The sequence below is a fragment of the Palaemon carinicauda genome, chromosome 4, assembly GCF_036898095.1.
Source record: "Palaemon carinicauda isolate YSFRI2023 chromosome 4, ASM3689809v2, whole genome shotgun sequence".
Lineage (NCBI taxonomy): Eukaryota > Metazoa > Arthropoda > Malacostraca > Decapoda > Palaemonidae > Palaemon > Palaemon carinicauda.
In genome coordinates this window covers 30,870,717-30,889,458 of record NC_090728.1, presented here as the reverse complement: position 1 = coordinate 30,889,458, position 18,742 = coordinate 30,870,717, and the positions used below count along the sequence as shown (strand labels likewise).

Genomic DNA, 18,742 nt, shown 5'->3' with positions numbered 1-18,742 from the left:
GGAGCAGCAACAGACGGAGCAGTAGCCTGTTGTGGAACCACTCTACCTCTCTTGGGAGGTGTGCAGTCATCGGAAGACTGCGGCGAGTCCGAACTGACCCAGTGGCTACACCTGGGCCGTTGGACTCGCTCGGAAGGGACCTTACGCTTGAGCGGTCGTGAAACCTTGGTCCATCGTTTCCTCCTGGAAACTTCTTCCACAGACGAGGAATGGTAGGGCTCATTCGTCTGTTTGTGGATGGGACGATCTCTGACAGATACGTCCGCAACCACTGAGGATACATCCGTGCGCTGATCAAGGCCTGCCGAACCCTTTGGTCCTTCGACATTGCTTCTCCCCTGGGCTTGGGAGCTTGCAAGAGGTCCCGGACTGGGAGGACGACTGGCACGCACAGATGTACCCTCATGAGCAACACTGACACTGACACTTTTCACATCACTAGCACTGACAACACTTCCCACTGCACTTTTCGCTTTCAGCTCTTTGACATCTGCCAAAAGCTGATTACGGTCATTAGCCAATGACTCCACTCTGTCACCGAGAGCCTGAATGGCACGCATCATATCCGCCATGGATGGCTGAGCACAAGTAGCAGGGTCGGGAGTCACCACTACAGGGGAAGGAAAAGGTTGAGGGGCATGGGGAGAGGAAAAATCCACAGAGCGAGAAGAACTCCTCCTGATTCTATCCTTCTCTAGCCTACATGCATTTTTAAGGAATTCGTTAAAATCGAATTCCGAAAGCCCAGCGCATTCCTCACATCGATCTTCCAATTGACAGGATTTACCCCTACAATTGGAACAAACGGTGTGAGGATCTATGGAGGCCTTCGGAAGACGCCTAGTACAAGCCCTAACACTACACTGCCTGTACTTAGGGACTTGAGACTGGTCAGACATCTTGAATTGTAGAAATAGTCAAGGGGGGATTCCAAAATCTAGCAAAGTTCATTAACAATTAATCCAAATTAATTCCAAAAGCTTGCTAAGCTAATGATAAAGCTTCCTGAATAGCGAAGGCTAAACTCTAGAGTGAATACATCACCAAAATCGTGAACAACAACTCCAGAATCAACAGCGTATCCAAGTAGGTCTTGCCGGTGGCACGACAGAGGAAAAATTGAGTTCTTGTTGACAAGAAGTACTTGAGTACCTACTCACAGATGGCGCTGTTGTGTACACCCCCACCTGTATAGCGATCGCTGGCGTATCCCGACCTTAGATTTCTGTCGGGCAACGGAGTTGACAGCTACATGATCATCGGGTAAGATTAATATTGAAAAGTATGAGTTCCTGTAGAAGAGCCTGATCCTCCGGCACTGAGAGATCGTGGGAGAGCTGGAAACCTGCTAGGGTGCATGCCCACTAGTCCAGCCAGGAGGTCACATTTATGATGTCCTGCGATGTGTCCTCCATCATAGCGGCCTCCGCCTGAGAGAAGACCACTGGGGCAGTAAGGCTCCTGTCATCCGTACTGCCCTGGCTTAGCGTCGCGACGGCTTCTTCCAACATCCGAGGCCCCGCAGGCCATCCGTCTGGCACATAAAACTTCTTCTGGGTCCTCAGTCCGGGCAGGAGCTTGAAGGACCCCTGGGCTCTGAGGGAGTTCTTGTGCCCCGAGACAAACCGGTCGACGTGGTCCATGCCCAGGGCCAGAGGTAGGGTCAAGGATGGTTTTTGTTGTACTGGGTTATCCACCATCCTTCCCAAACCTGAAAGCCAGGCCTGCTCTGATGACGGTTTGGGTTCGTCTAGCCTGTGGTGGTGCCGGATCAGTGCCAATACCTTCCTGTAGGAGGACACTTCATCGGGAGAACATTCGCCAGTATCCAATAAGCACTCTACCACTTGATCCTCTGTGTTGGCTATATCCTCGATCACGGATGGATCCGTGGGGGCGGCCATATCCCTGACATCCGGCCGGCTTGATGGAGCAGCTGCCTCCATCACGGATGGAGCTGCCGAGGCGGAAGTAGCCGTCATGGGTCTACCCCCTCCCGGGGGAATCCGTGGAGAGTAACTGCCCAGCTGTGCCAGCGGCTGCATCCGTTGCCTGAATGGAGCCGGTGAGACTTTAGGTGTGGGAACCATGCTGCTGGGCCGAGCCAGCGGCTGCCTCCTCTGAACGGATGGAGCCAGTGACTTACAGGCCAAGGGCAGAGGAAAGTTAAAGTGTGCCAACGGCTGCATCCGATGCGTGGACGAAGCCAAAGAGACACTGGGCAAGGGCACGGAAGCGGCTCCAGTGGCCACCGAGGCAGGCACTGTAGCGGCAAAAGCCCTGTTCGACCCGCAAGGGGAAAAGCCACTTTAGCCCACTTCTTTCTGAATGCTGGTACCTTTCTGAATCGGGCCAACGGACGAGGCTGGAATGGTGCAGCATATGCCACCCCCCCTCTCTTTTGATGCATTTAAGAGAGCATCAGATCCAGAGGGAAGACGAGAAGACAGGCCTCTTTGCAGAAGCTCTCGTCTGCCACCCATCATCCACGGATTGTCCAGCGGTGAGGGGGGGGGAATGCATGGCAATAAACAAATCTCGAGATGGTATCGAGACGTATAACTAATTGCACGTTCTTGCAAAGAAGGGGAACATCCTGTTCTCCCTCCAACAGCCACTAAACCAGTGTGGTTGGCCGAATAAGACCGATACCAACCAGAAAACCAGTTAATCAGTACAGCTTATGATATACAGTGAGCCCTCGCTACTTCGCGGTTCGACCATCACGGATTCACCACTTCGCGGATTTTTTTCATAACCCATATATATACATATATCGCGGATTTTCCGGAAATTTTGAAAATACCGCGATGTGACCGATGGTGCGAGATTGGAGAAAGTAAGGAAAATTGAATCATGATTGATTTTCAATATAAATGAAACTTTGAGGAGCAACAAAGATATCATTTGTTAGAGAGATAGAGAGGGGTAAGAAATGGGAGGTAGTGAAAAGTAGCCCACAGAGAGAGAGAGAGAGAGAGAGAGAGAGAGAGAGAGAGAGAGAAAGAGAGAGAGAGAGAGGTAGAGAGAGAGAGAGAGAGAGAGAGAGAGAGGTAGAGAGAGAGAGAGAGAGAGAGAGAGAGAGAGAGAGAGAGAGAGAGAGAGAGGTAGAGAGAGAGAGGTAGAGAGAGAGAGAGAGAGAGAGAGAGAGATAGAGGGGGGTTTATATGTAATAAACAAAAAAAATTTGATAGGTTATAACACATTGGTGCTTATGTAATATCAACTGTATACTGTAGACGGTTTGAATAAGTTAAGAAATTGTATAAACGATACTTTGATAGTGTATTCGTACACTCTCGAGCGGCAGCTAGATGTCAGCTGATCTAATCACAGCCAAAAGTAAAACAAAAAGAATTCAACAATACACGATTTTTAAAACACTCCCGTAATTTAAAAACAAAGTACACGCTTTCTTAATGTGCAATTAACTATTTAAAGAGTAGCAATTTTCTAGAATAAGATGATGTTTCCCAAAAAAAAGTGGTTTGCTGATGAAATCGGATGCCGTATTTTTAGTTATGATTGAAATGGATGTAGACTCGGCATAATTTTTTCGTTTCGTATTTAATTGACACTAAGCAAACTAATTTTAGTTTCTTCATCTAAATGTAAGTATTGTATAACACGAAGAGAGAGAGAGAGAGAGAGAGAGAGAGAGAGAGAGAGAGAGAGAGAGAGAGAGAGAGAGAGAGAATGAATCAGCTGTTGTAATCAAATGGCGTGTTTTTGTTTTGTGAGAATTTCATCGCCACGACTATAACAACAACTTACTGTACTGAACTTTACAGTATTATACAGACTATTGTAATATGATAAAGTAAAATATTTGTAATCTACTTTATATGAAATGGGTTTTTTTTTTTAAATTTTTATTTACGTATGTAAAACAACTCTCTCTCTCTCTCTCTCTCTCTCTCTCGTAAATTGTTTTCCTGCTTTGCTACGTATGTATGATTTTATATAGATACGGTAAATATTTGTAATAAAATATTTTATAAAGCTTTTACTGTAATATTATTCATCACTTTCATCATGCGCGTTAAATGCCTTCGTTTGTTTACTGAGCGTACTTTATGACGCCGTCGTTTCAGGCTGCGTCATAAAGAAAAACATTTTATTTGGAAGTCCTAAGAAAAATTAAGTAAAACATTGGTAATAACAAAATCAACATACTCTACTGAATAATCAATATAATCGATGCAAAAACTAACCTATACACAGATGTGTAAATGCGTTTGTTTCTTCATTATGATCAGAGATAAACGTAAACAAAACATTGGTTGCCATTTTTTATCGTGCTTTTTAGCGTGTTTAGGAAACGCATGATATAAAGTCGCCTTTAATATTTGTGCCTGTTTTAGTTTAGGGTACTGTAGTACATGCATTAAGTGTTCTGTACATTAAAGGGTAGTTTGTTAACAGTACTACGTACAAGGGAAGGTTTTAAAAGTCTGAATATACATGTTAAATAAGTAGGTAAATATGGTGTCACTACTTCGCGGATTTTCACCTATCGCGGTCGGGTCTGGAACCTATCTACCGCGATAAACGAGGGTTCACTGTAATAGCGAATCTCTATAGAGATCGCTTTCCGGACAAGAGACTGTACGGTAATCACCGAACGCATCCAACCAAACCCAAGAGAGGATTGAGATGTATAAAGAGCATAAGTCTACTATGGAGTAGTAACACCGAACGGTGGGCATGACAAGCATACATGCGTAGTTCGACATAAAAGTCGTGTCCGGAACTCAGTTAGAGAACATTGAAAACGTTCGTAACGGAGGTTTCTCCTTCTTGGGACAAAAAAACGTTCGTACTTCTCCGTCTCCAATCGGTAACCTAGCATTTATATTAAATGTTCCCTACTAGGCAACAGATATGCTTATGAGAAGTTTCCGGCCAAAGCCTTTGTAGGAGACAGACTTCCGATCGGGGGAAAGGAAAAAAGTGCCTATAAGGAGGCAGAACATAAATGCCGTATGTCTGGTTACAGGATAGTAGCCAAGTAATGTACTGAATAACCTGACTTCAGTAAGGGATATAAATATACAACTTAATAGAACGGAGTTCTGATTGCAAGATGTATATAGTCCTTATTGGCAGAAAGATCGCTTGCACGCATATATGTACTTGTCCATTTGCGCTAGCGCATGCGCATTCTCTGCTTCCAGGAAACGTTTGCAACAAATCTGGTTGCGGGAATAATGTATGTGCGACGAATCGCAACATTATTGCCGAAAGAATTTTGAACGTTGACTAACTGTAATATTTTCTTGAATGAGAGCGAACATGTTCTTAAACAAAATATACAGTTATAGAGGCGATCATTTCCCCCTTTGGTTTACCCCTCCTCTTTATGTGAGGGGCTAGCCAGTGTTCATTACACAGAAACGGATGTCTGGTTACCTGTGGGCGGAGTTTGAAACGTTCGTAAACGTAATGAAAAGTTGCCCACGCTGTTGCTATTGTTCTTTTAACGTCAGCTGACAACGTTCCTTCGGGACTAATTGTTCGAAACAATAACCACGTAAGGATAGAATAAAAAGTCTAGGAAGCCTATCGTGTAAAAGGCAAGTCGTTATACCCATGGTACAATGACGGGGGAGGCTGTCTCCATCAAACGGTAGAACCGAGTTTAAGACAATAACCTCGCGGTTTTGTCTTGGCTAGAGTGCATGCTCGGGACGGCCTACGGCCTTCATGAAGTTTTAACAACACCCATTGAAGTTCTGTAAAAACTTCTCAGGAACGAGACTCCCAAAAAGGGTGAAGTTTTGTATGTGGGGGTTTGCTTCAGGAATGCCAGACATAATTGCCATCGACCGCTTACCCGAAAGGGCTGCCATCGAACGCTTTCTCTCTAATGAGGAAACTACCGTCTAAATCAGGCAAGGCCTGCCAGGGGAAATGAACTGGAATGTAAAGAATTTTTAATTCCTCGCTCATTTCCGTCTGCTAACCAAACCACTCGAAGTGGGAAGGTGGAGGAAAGATGACAGCGGTTCATTCGAAAACGAAAGGATCGGTAGTGGCGAAACCAGACTAGCTGATATAGTAATCAGCTGGGAGTATAGGGTGACGTATCAAGTCACACCTTTGGAAGACCCATACCGTAGGGGGGAGAGGTCGACCATAGAGTTTTCAGAAAAACTCTGGATCGCGGAACCCGAGACATTCGGATGAGAACCTAGGGGTTCAGAATCTGTGAATTCCTTTCTCACGATCTTAAGGGATGTTGTGCCGAGAACCCGCAGGAACTCTGTCGCTGATTCCTGATGAAATTTTCAGGAATCGTCTTACGTGACCAGGACCCAAAGGAACTGAGTCATAGTTACCTGTAGAGATTCGTAAACCCTTAGGCAGCAGGTATCCCTCTGGCATCAGAGTAAAACTCTTGATGATGATGGGCGCGCGCAAACAATTCACGGGACGAGTTCGAAAACTCTGTCATGACAGTAAACCTCTTGTGCACTCGTGAACACTTCGCGCAACGAGAGTCCGAAAAACTCTGTCATAAGAGCTGTTCGCGCACTTCAACTGATTGCGTGCGCCTAGTTGTTCGTGCGTGCGCGCCAATATGGTCGTGCGCGCGCGCCACATCGGTTGAGAGCGCCAAATGGACCTGCGCGCCACATTGGCCGTGCACGGCAATCTGGTCGTGCACGGCAATCTGGTCGTGCGCGCCAATTTGGTCGTGCGCGCCAAATTGGTCATGCGCGCCAAATTGGTAATGCGCGCCAAATTGGTCATGCGCGCCAAACCGGTTGTGCGCGCCCGATCGTCCGTGCGCGCCAATTTGCGTGCAAGAGCTCTCAGTGGGGCGAGAGTACTCTCACTACTACGTTTACCCGAAGGCTCACAATAGCCTGTGTTGTGTGAGCGCGAACGGTCAACACAACGAGAGTCCGCACACTCTGTCATATAATTAAGGCTATGATTACGAGAACCCAAAGGTTCAGCGTGAACTGCATTGTGAGATCCCCGAAGGGTCAGGGCAAATCACGAGACCCCGAAGGATCAGCGTGAATAAGGGCACGAGAGACCATAGGCCTAACGTAGTCTGTGTTGTGAGACCCCAAAGGGTCAGCGCAACGAGAAACCGAAGTTTCCCTGTCACTAAACACCAAAGTGTCGGAGTGACTATAGTTACAAGAGCCCAAGGGTTCTGCGTAACTAATGTTACGAGACCCCGAAGGGTCAGCATAACGAGAAACCGAAGTTTCCCTGTCACAAAACACCGAAGTGTCAGTGACTAACGTTACGAGAGCCCAAGGGTTCAACGTAACTAATGTTATGAGACCCAGAAGGGTCAGCGTAACAAAAATCGAAGTTTCCCTGTTACAAAACAATGAAGTGTCAGAGTGACTAAAGTTACGAGAGCCCAAGAGTTCAGCGTAACTAATGTTACGAGACCCCGAAGGATCAGCGAAACGGGAAATCGAAGCTTCCCTGTCACAAAACACCGAAGTGTCCGAGTGACTAAAGTTACGAGAGCCAAAGGGGTCAGCATAACTAATGTTACGAGACCCCGAAGGGTCAGCGCAACGAGAAACCAAAGTTTCCCTATCACAAAACACCAAAGTGTCTGGGTGACTGAAGTTACGAGAGCCCAAGGGTTCTGCATAACTAATGTTACGAGACACCTAATGATCAACGTAACGAGGAACCGAGGTTCCTCTGTCACAAGACCCCAAAAGGTCAGCGTGATTGATGGCACAAGTTCCCGGAGGCTCAACGTTGCCATCGTTACGAAAGCCCGAAGGTTCAGTGTAACTGAAACCCAAAGGTTTCGAGCGGAGTCTTCGCTCCCGAAGGACTCCTACTGTCATGAGAACCCGCAGGATCAACATGACGAGAGCCCTAAGGCTCAACAATCACTCCAGCCCAAATGGTGATCGTAATGAGACCGCCAAAGGATCAAGGAGAACTAGCAGGTTCAAAGATAACACCTCCGCATAAGAGGTTTGTTCTCCAGAAGGAGAATGTCGCTCTCGCTCCGCCCCTGAAGGAGAACCATAAGTGTAACGGGGGACCGCCAATGCCCAGAGGCAGGCTTCTCTCGAGAACGAGAGACCCGTTCCCCCGAAGGAATAACCTGCTTCGGAGAAAGCTCTGCCACCGCCCCTGGTGGATCAGCAAACTCCTACAAGTTATTTCTCGCGAACGAGAGGGAAGTTCTCCCGAAGGTGATCGCCTAAGACAAGCTTTCTCCCAGCTCTATGGGAATAAAGCGTAGGCGTAAAATATCTCTCTTGCGAACGAGGGAGAAGTCCTCCCGAAGGAGGACATAGCCAAAGACAAGCTTTCTCCCAGCTCTATGAGAAAAAAGCGTAGGCTTAATAATATCTCTCTCGCGAATGAGAGAAGTCCTCCCGAAGAAGGACATCGTCTAAGACAAGCTTTCTCCCAGCTCTATGGGAAAAAAGTGTAGGCGTAAGAAACTCTCTCTCGCGAACGAGAGAGAATTCCTCCCGAAGGAGGACATCGCCTAAGGCAAGCTTTCTCCCAGCTCTATGGGAAAAAAGCGTAGGTGTAAAAATCTGTCTCGCGAACGATAGAGAAGTCCTCCTGCAAGAGGACATAGCCTAAGTAAAGCTTTCTTCCAGCTCTATGGGAAAAAAGCATAGGCGTAAAAAAATAATCACTCTCTCTCTCTAGAGAAGTTCCCCTCGAAGGAGGAACATCAAGTTGAAGGTTGACAGCGAATGCTACCTCGTAACGAGCTACCACATGGAGTGCAGGATAACGAACATGGTAGCTGTAGCACTCGGGCTTGTGTTCTACGTCTCTGTGAAAAAAGGAAGTTGTGATCAATTACAATTCATGCTCCGTTGCACAAAATACACTATCCGGGGAATAAATCACCTTCCTTGTAAGATAATTCCTCGAAAGGGAGCTGAACTGTTATGCACTTTAATTCAGTAATGAAACAAACACACGGCAGTGTTGAGAACCTGCCGACCATCAGTCGCAGGGGTAGGGCGGCAATGACAACTCCCTTACGGCAGAAGCAGTTGGATACGCTGTCAACAGCAATTAAAGTTACAAGTATCTAACAACGTGTATTTCCATTTATACATATATACACTCATATATATGTAAGATAAATGAAAACACACAAGAACAAAAAAATAAAATCAAGGCAACTCTTTGCGGGAGAGAAGGGCAGCATGTCCATCCTCTACTGAGCCATGGAGTAAGGTGGTTACTCAGCCGAGAGGTTTGAGTGAGCAGGGTAGCCAGTCTACCCCACCCCCTACCCGCTAACTAGCGGATGGGGTAGTTATCCCTCACTAAAATTATCATGGCTCGTCTTTCAGCTGCGCCAAAAGTATACCCTATAAATAGCGGAGCGTTTGTATCTACGTCGGAACAAACAGAAATAAGAATCTGCTGCCATTGCACTGTATTACGAACCAGAAGGCAAGGATTAAGAAACTACTGACATCAGTATCGTTTCACCAGTACTTCAACCCTGAAGTCAAGATTTATTTTACAAAATTGACACGGACAATGCTGGAGAGGTCACTCACTCAACCTGTTGTAGGAAGACGTGTAAATCTAATTCTTACTCCTGGATCAAGGCGTTACTTGTTATTTTAAGGTGGTCTATATACAAAACTCCCTACAACACCTGGTCGAGGCTATGGACTCTGATGATAACTTCTTGCTGAAGGAATACTTGCGTGAGTAGACCCTTGAAACGTGTCTCCAAAATATTCAGAAGGCTATAATGGAGATGAAGAGTGAAACTTGGAACAAATGACAAATTTGAAAGTATTTTGTTTATTTTTTCCTAACTATACAAACCTTGAGCTCTCTACTTATACTTGAACCCCCATCACCTATCTCCCTTAAAGTCCTGCCTGCAATAAAAAAGTGACGTCAAATCACTGATGTGTGTGTAAGCGGGATACTCTGGCTTGAATGCAAGCTAGAAGAAACTGTGGCCAGAAGTGGTCAATGACTATAAAGGATTCTCATCTGACAAAATCCACCACTCTGCAGTAGGTAAAGCTGTGAAGTTTGGAAAATTGCTGGGAAGAGGTATGCGCACAGTAACCCACCTGTTCCATACCCCTAACAAGCTGAGTGAGGATCAGTGATGTCGTGGGGGTAGCGTGCTACCACAACAGGCTCAGGAGAGGTGGAGTTATCTATTGGTGACAAGGGAGTTAATCCACATGGCGAGTTAATCGACGTGCGTGCCCAGATGTGTGTGTGTGTTGAGACATATTGCTCGCTAACACAGGGACCCTTGTGAGAAGGGATGCATTTATTGCAGAGTGAGGACATGTAGGTTAGAAGACGACGATGTCCCAGGATGGGGAGCGGATTCGTCGTCAACAGGAGGCCGTTGGAGGGGTACACGTGAGCGATCACCTAGTTCACGCAAGGAAGGGCCAGGAGAGGGCAAAAGATGGGCCTTGCACACGTCTAGAGCAAAAGATGTTGAAGGCTCTGGTGAAGGATCCTTCCTAGTGCCATGCTGAAGGAGTTGCAGCAGGGCTTCCTTTGAAGGGGGCGCAGAAACCCGCAGAGACGGCCACGTCTGTAACATATCTGCAAGGGAAAATGGTTCCCCGGCGGCTGGAGAAAGTACTCCACTAGGGGAAGCAACAACGTCCCCAGTACCCCCGAGGTTGCCATAGAGTTATACGGTCTACGTTCCTACTCGATCGTCCTCCAGGAGGAAGACAAGCGAGGAGGTGCTTCGTGAAGAGATTTAGGGATGTACAGAGAAGAGGCTTGCGGTCTCTTCGCCACCGGGGAAGAAAGATCACGCTTAACCTTCTTCTTGCATTGCCAAAATTTCTCCCACTGGGAAGCAGGCCACTCCCTACACTCATCAGAGGGCGCGCCCTGGTCACAATAACGTCCCCCCGACAGGTTGGACACAAGGAATGGGGGTCGGTCTCAACTGACAACATGAAGGTGCCACAATGGGCACCCTCACGACCAGGACAGGTTCGCATAGGAGAATCAAGAAAGAAGCACAGTCACACCTGAAAGAGAAAAATCAATGAGCATAAGCGGTGTCAACGACTAAGCCTTAAGGAGGAGAAAGAGAAGTCGCCTCTCTACAAGCCAAAAGAAAAAAATGACATAGTTTACCGATGTGTGAGTAGATATAGGTGGATGTGTACACCCAGCCACCCCCTGCCTATCCACTACAGTGGTTAGGTAGGGTTGCCACCTCGCACTATTAGTTTAATGGCTACCTTCCAGCTCTGCCAAAAGTATATCCACATAAATAACGTAAGGTTTGTTAGTATGGGAACAAGTAATTTAGGTAAAATTTGCAATATAATACTGTACTTAAATCAGTTTTGGGTACCTGATGGTCCAGTCCTGAGGACAACCCTCGAAAAAAAAAAGTGTCTTTGATGCAGCTGTTCAGTAATTCTTATTGAGACAAAATAGTAATCACTAACCTCAGTACAATAAATTCCATTATCTGTGTATCCTTGAGGACTCTTCATGTAATCTTGGTCGATTCCTCCACCAATCTTAAAGCCACAGCGTAATACCTGAATAATATCATTTCTATTTCAATAAGATTAGCACATTGTTTTGAAACATAAAATTATAAATCAATTCTGATTAACTGAATTACAATCTCTATTCTGTAAATACAAAACTCATTAATAAGTCAATGAGGGAAATCCTTATGCCATACACTATACATAATATGGCGTAATGTCATTCAATGCCTCAGTCAAAATAAACGAAGACGAAAAAGACTTGAAAAATTGAGTTTTTATGATAAAAAAAAGTTTTATGAATACTTACCTGGCATTTATATATATATAGCTATAGTCTCTGACATCCGGCAGAATTTTTCAAAATTCGCGGCAACCGCCTTGTGGTAGTTGTGCGGTTAGGTGGTTAACACCCCTTAAAGGATGGTACGTGGAATCATTTCCGTTTTATGTTCCTCAGATCAACTTTGCCCCACCTGTCCTGAGGGGAGGAGGGTGGGACTTAAAATATATATATAGCTGCCAGGTAAGTATTCATAAAACTTTGTTTTATCATAAAAACTCCATTTTTATGAATAGAACTTACCTGGCAGTTGTATATATATATATATATATATATATATATATATATATATATATATATATATATATATATATATATATATATATATATATATGTATATGTATATATATATATATATGTATATATATGTATATATATGTATATATATATATATATATATATGTATATGTATATATATATATATATATATATGTATATATATATATATATATATATATATATATATATATATATATATATATGTATATATATATATATATATATATATATATATATATATATATGTATATATATATATATATATATATATATATATATATATATGTATATATATATGTATGTATATGTATGTATATGTATATATATGTATGTATGTATATATATATATATATATATATATATATATATATAAATATATATATATATATATATATATAAATATATATATATATATATATATATATATATATAAATATATATATATATATATATATATATATATATATATAAATATATATATATATATATATATATATATATATATATAAATATATATATATATATATATATATATATATATATATATATATAAATATATATATATATATATAAATATATATATATATATATATATATATATATAAATATATATATATATATATATATATATATATATATATATATATATATATAAATATATATATATATATATATATATATATATATATATATATAAATATATATATATGTATATATATAAATATATAAATATATAAATATATATATATATATAAATATATATATATATATATATAAATATATAAATATATATATATAAATATATAAATATATATATATATATATAAATATATAAATATACATACATATATATATATATATATATATATATATATATATATATATATATATATATCAAAAATTTTAAACAATTTTTATTTTTCCTAACATACTCACCGAGAACTACTTTCTATAGGAGAGTCACTTGACCTCTCAATCTCGACCAAGATTTTCCCGCGTTACCCCCCTATCTCGCTCCATATAGTTTCTACCCCCGCCGCCAGGATACGCCCTGAGGGTAGGATTAGGGCAGGTCACTGCCTTCCCGGGTCAGCATCCTCATTAAGTTCGACGTTTAGCCCAACTCGGCAATGGAAGAATGGCACTCGGGGACGGACGGGAGGGCCATTACCCGAAAGTAGTTCTCGGTGAGTATGTTAGGAAAAATAAAAATTGTTTAAAATTTTTGATTTGTTCCGACACAATATACTCAGTGAGAACTACTTTCTATAGGAGACTTACACCTTAGGAGGCGGGAGAGCCATTCTGCCACTTGGTCTGGCACATAGTGCCTGGAGGGCTAAGGAATGCGGGGGTACAGAGAGCGGATAGAGGGTAACTGCGGAAACCTTACGCTTATATTTTAAGACTCACCTCTTAACATCTTCTCTACTGAATCTTCTCCTGAAGAAGTAGGGACGAGTCTATTCACCGTTGGGGACGTCTTCTAGCCTGCCGCTACACAGCTTGAAGGGCGGCGATGACTGTCCCAATGGAGAATCCATCCAAAGACTTTCTTGAATAGTCTTTGAGATAATGGGCAGTGAAGGTCGACTGGTGCGACCAAGTGCCGGCCTGTAGGATCTGCCCCACTGCCATGTTTCTCTCAAAGGCCAAGGAAGTGCTCAGGCCTCTGATGTCATGGGGGCGGGGAGTGCCTGGTACTGCCACCTTGTCCTCATCATAAGTCCTAGTGATGACTTGTCTCAGCCAGAAGGAAATAGTGTTCTTGGAGACTTGCTTCTTATTAACACCTGAGGAGACGAAGAGGTTCTTGGTACCTGGGCGGAGATGAGCCGTCCTTTCCAGGTACTTCCTGAGCGTCCTGACTGGGCATAACTTCAGGTCTTCCGTATTGCCCGTCTTGGGGATGGCCGGAATTGAGAAACCTTCAAACCTCGGGTCCCAGACTGCTGGGTTCTGAGTCTGCTACAAAGGAGGGTACGAACTTGAAGGATACCTCCCTCCACACTTTGGAGTGTGCCACGTCGTAGGACAGACCATGGATCTCACCTACTCTCTTAGCTGAAGCCAAGGCTAGCAAGAAGACTGTCTTGAGGGTGAGGTCTTTGTCCCCAATATCTTTGAGGGGTTCAAAGGGAGGACGACACAGCATTTTCAGAACCTTGGCCAGGTCCCATCTGGGCACTCTCCTGGCTTGAGGAGGACAGGACTGCTCGAAACTTCTAATCAGCATCGCTATGTGTCTCGAGGTCCCCAGGTCGATGCCTTTCAGGAGAAAGACTTGGCCTAAGGCTGCTCGTACTCCTTTAATAGCTGGGATTGACATCCCTATTTTATCCCTAAGGTACACGAGAAAGTCAGCTATGTCAGGGACCGAGGCTTTAAGAGGTCTTATGTGTTTTGCCGCGCACCACTTCGTAAAGGCGGCCCACTTCGCCTGGTAGACCACGGTAGAGGATTTTCTTAGGTATAGGGACATCCTCTTAGCTGTGGAGGAGGAGTACCCCTCCTTCTTCAGGAGCCGCTCGATAGTCTCCAGGCGTGAAGGCGAAGAGAGAGAGGGTTGTCGTGGAACTTGAGGAAGTGAAGCTGACTCAGCAGATCTGGCCTGGGGGGCAGAGGCCAAGGCGGATGGCTTGCCAGGTCTTTTAGATCCGCGAACCACTCTCGCTCCGGCCACCAGGGCGCTACCAAAGTCATCCTTAGGTTTTGGGAGGCTCTTACTATGTTGAGCACCTGCCTTAACAGCGTGAAGGGGGAAAGGCATATACGTCCAGGTTGTCCCACTTGTGCTGGAAGGCGTCTTCTAGCGCTGCTCCTTCGTCTGGTACCGGGGAGCAATAGACCGGTAGCTTGGCGTTGAGCTTTGTTGCGAAGAGGTCCATCACCGGGGAGCCCCAGCGTTGAAGGATGAGTCTGGCCACTTCCGGGTGTAGGGACCACTCCGTCCCTACTATTTGACCCATTCTGCTGAGGCCGTCGGCTAGCACGTTTCTTTTCCCGGGGATGAACCTTGCTAGAAGTATCACCTGGTGCTCGTCCGCCCAATGCGGGATGTTTATGGTGAGGTCGCACAGTTCTTTCGACTTCATGCCACCTTGCTTCTTTATGTAGGCTACCACCGTGGCGTTGTCGCACATTAGGGCCACGGTGTTTCCCTTCAACCGACTTGCAAAGTGCAGACATGCCTTCTGTACTGCTTTTAGCTCCAGGACGTTGATGTGGAGATGCCTTTCGGTCTCCGACCAGGTACCGCTTGCTGTTTCCTCCCGCAGGTGGGCTCCCCACCCTAGGCTGGAGGCGTCTGTGAACAGGAGAAACTCGGGGGGGACAGGACCCGAGGGGCATCCCCTTGAGGGAGTTCGACTGGCATCGCCACCATTCTAAGGCTGCTCTCGTGTCCGGAAGGACCGGAATCAACGCTTTCTGAGAGCCTGTCTGGGACCATAGGACCTTGAGGTTCCATTGTACGGGTCTGTGCCGTATCTTCCCTTGGGGAACCAGTTTCTCTAATGAGACCAGGTGACCTATCAGCCTCTGCCAGTCTTTCGCCCTCCTGGAAAGCTCCGACAGGAACGGCTGAATGATATTGATGAGGTTCTGTATCCTGTCTTCCGAGGGGAAGGCCTTCCCCTGCACGGTGTCCAACGTCATACCCAAGTACCCCATTCTGTTGGATGGAGTTAGGTTCAATTTTTCCAGGTTGATAATGATTCCCAGACTCCTGCAGAATTGGAGGAGGTCCTTCCCTTGCTCTTCCAAGAGGGCCTTTGAGCTGGAAAGGAGCAACCAGTCGTCCAGGTATCTGATGAGACGGATACCTCGTTCGTGAGCCCATACTGAGACCGTCGCGAAGACCCTCGTGAACACTTGAGGGGCCGTCGACAGGCCGAAGCAGAGGGTCCTGAACTGCAGGATCTGGGAGCCCCATTTTACCCGGAGGAACTTCCGACTCGACGGGTGGACTGGGATCTGGAAGTACGCGTCTTTGAGGTCGATCGTCATCATAAAATCCTTCTCCCTCAAGGACATCAGGACGGATTTTGGGGTGTCCATCTTGAAGTTCGTCTTCTTGACGAACTTGTTGAGGGCCGACAGGTCTATCACTGGTCTCCACCCCCCCCGTTGCTTTCTCCACCAGGAACAGGCGGCTGTAGAAGCCTGGCCCTGGGAGAAGGACTTCTTCCATGGCTCCCTTCTCTAACATGGAGGAAACTTCTTTTTGCAGGGTGGCCCTTTTCAACGGGTCCCTGGGAGCCAACCATTCTGTCTGGGTGGCTGGAATAAGAGGGGGTGGATCCGCTATGAAGGGGACCCTGTAGCCTTCTTTCAGGACGGACACCGTCCAAGCATCCGCCCCATGCGTTTTCCATGCTTGCCAATGAGGTCTGAGGCATCCCCCAACCCGAGGCTTGGGCGGGAGTAGGGGGCCTCTCCCTCTACCTTCTCCTAGAGGGGCGGCCTGATCTGCCCCTCTTCGAGGCGGAGTAACCTGACCTGAAGGAGCTGGCAGAAGCTGGAGCTCCCCTGCGGGAGGGCTGAGGGGTTGTTGTCCAGGAGGAGGAGGGGGCGTCCCTCCTCGAAGAGCTGGGGGTGCCCTGAGGAGTCACGGCACTATCCGAGACTGATCTCCTGTAAGGAGGCCTCCTGGAGGATGTTTGTCTGGGGGCGTTGGTCTCTCTCCTCTTGGACACCTTCTCCATTAGCACTTCTAGCTCCTTCAACGGAAACAGCGACTCACCTCCTAGGGGTAGGCTACGAACCACTCGGGCCTCTCTGTCCGGGATTTTCCTTGCCAACTTAGAAAGCACTGTGCCCCGTTTTCTAAGGACCCAGTTGGCCGTCAAGGAGAGTGCCTGGTAAGCCATAAACTTGAGGGCTTTCCCCCCGGAGGTGAGAAGGTCCGTCAGGAGACCTTGTTGCTCAGGATCGTCGGGGTCTGTGGAGGCTCGTACATTCACCAACGTGGAGGCCCACCAGTCCAGCCATGAGGAGACGTTCACAAGATCTCTTGACATCTCCTCCATCATGGCGGCTTCAGTGGGTGAGAAGGACACAGGGGCTGAAGAGGCCCTTTCGTCCGAGCCGCCTTGTCCCAGGATGTCCTAGGCTGGGTCCACCCTACAGGCACCTGGGCGCCGTCCTTCCGGAATATAAACCTTGCCCTGTGGTTTAAGACCTTGGAGGAGTTTTGAGGCACTCTGGGACTTGGGGGCCTCCGCACTGCTGGCCACCAAGTTATCAATGTATTCTTGTCCCAGTACTAGGTCTGGGGCGAGAGGAAGGGCCAGGGAGGACTTCGGCAGGGCGTCACAGTGAGTATATCTCAGGAGGCTCGACCTCCAGGCATTCACCTTAGGCGCCGAGGGTTCTGGAATTCCATGGAGCCTCCTGATGAGACCTACCACCCTTCTGTAGGCGGAGTCCTCCGACGGGGAAGCCTCGCCTCCGTCGGCCGAGGCCTCGGCTTGGCGTGGGGGCGCCGTGCTTGGACGGTAGACAGGTCGCTCTCCTCTCGGTTCCAGGGAGGTCGACCCGTAACCGTAGGGCGTTCCGTACGCGGGTGGGTCTCGCCGTAGGGCGGGAGTCACCGGCTCCAGGAGGGCCTTCGACTGCCCCAAGGCTCTGGAAGAGGAGGACACGGTCCCGGTGGGATGACCCGACCACGGGAACCGGTCCTTCCTGCTCGGCGACCGCCCCAGCTGGGCTGGTTCGGTCGGGCTGCCTTCTCGGAAGCGCGTTTCCCCCCCGCTGGGCGGGGTGAACCGGAGGCCTCGAGGACTTGTGCCTAAGAGCGAGGTCCTTCCTGCGTGGCAGGTCGAGCGGTTCTAGGCTGTGCGTAGGTAGCGACAACCTAGAGGCTCGTTCACTGGACCAAGAGTCTGGAGAGCGGTGCCTTCTGGACTCTCCTGAAGGGACGTAGACCCATTCGCCGCCGGGAGAGACATCCCTCCTGTACTTACGGGAGTGAGAGCGGGGGCGCTTCCTGCTGTGCCGCGACCTCGACCTGGAGCGGGAACGATCGCTTTCGGCCCGCTCTCTCTTCCGGTGTCGTTTCTCCCTGAGTTCTCCTCCGGAGGATGAATCTGCCTCCGAAGAGTCCGAGGGCGCCACGTTCCTCGCGTAACGGCTGCTCGAGTGATGCGCGGGGGAAGCTCTTCGCCGTCGATCGTCCGAGACAGGATGTTGAAGGAAGTCCTCGGGAACTGCTGTAGAGATCGAGGGCACTGTGTCTACTCTATCCCTGCTAGGAGGCCAGGGGCCCAGGGACACGTCCATCCTTAGCGGTGACCTCCCCGGAGTCTTCGGCAATTTCCACCCGAAGGCATCGCTACTCGGGCAGCGAACTCTAGCGTGGTTGTCCTCTGGAGGGGAAGAACCCGACGCACCAGCCCACGAGGGCGGGGTGGACTCCGAAATAGCAACACTGCCCCACACTGGGTCTTCTGAGGAAGCGTGATCCCCTGCCACGTGGCCCGATTCCCGCGAAGCACTAGCGGCCCTTTCGTTCTCTCCAGAGGGGCCAGCCCTTGGTTGCTCCCTCACACTGGGTTCACCGGGGAGAACACTATGGCTAACTATAACACTGGGGGCTTGTTGCCCGCTCCTCTGCGAAGGAGACGGAGAG

General features: G+C 47.1%; 1 protein-coding gene across 1 annotated transcript in view; it reads right to left on the bottom strand.

Moving 5' to 3' along the window:
* The window catches only part of LOC137639855 (tax1-binding protein 3 homolog), a 123,307-nt gene that overhangs the window by 17,940 nt on the left and 86,625 nt on the right, over positions 1–18,742 (bottom strand). The window contains exon 3 of the mRNA XM_068372115.1: positions 11,442–11,537. Coding sequence (XP_068228216.1) covers positions 11,442–11,537 — 96 coding nt within the window. The remainder of the gene's footprint in view (positions 1–11,441; positions 11,538–18,742) is intronic.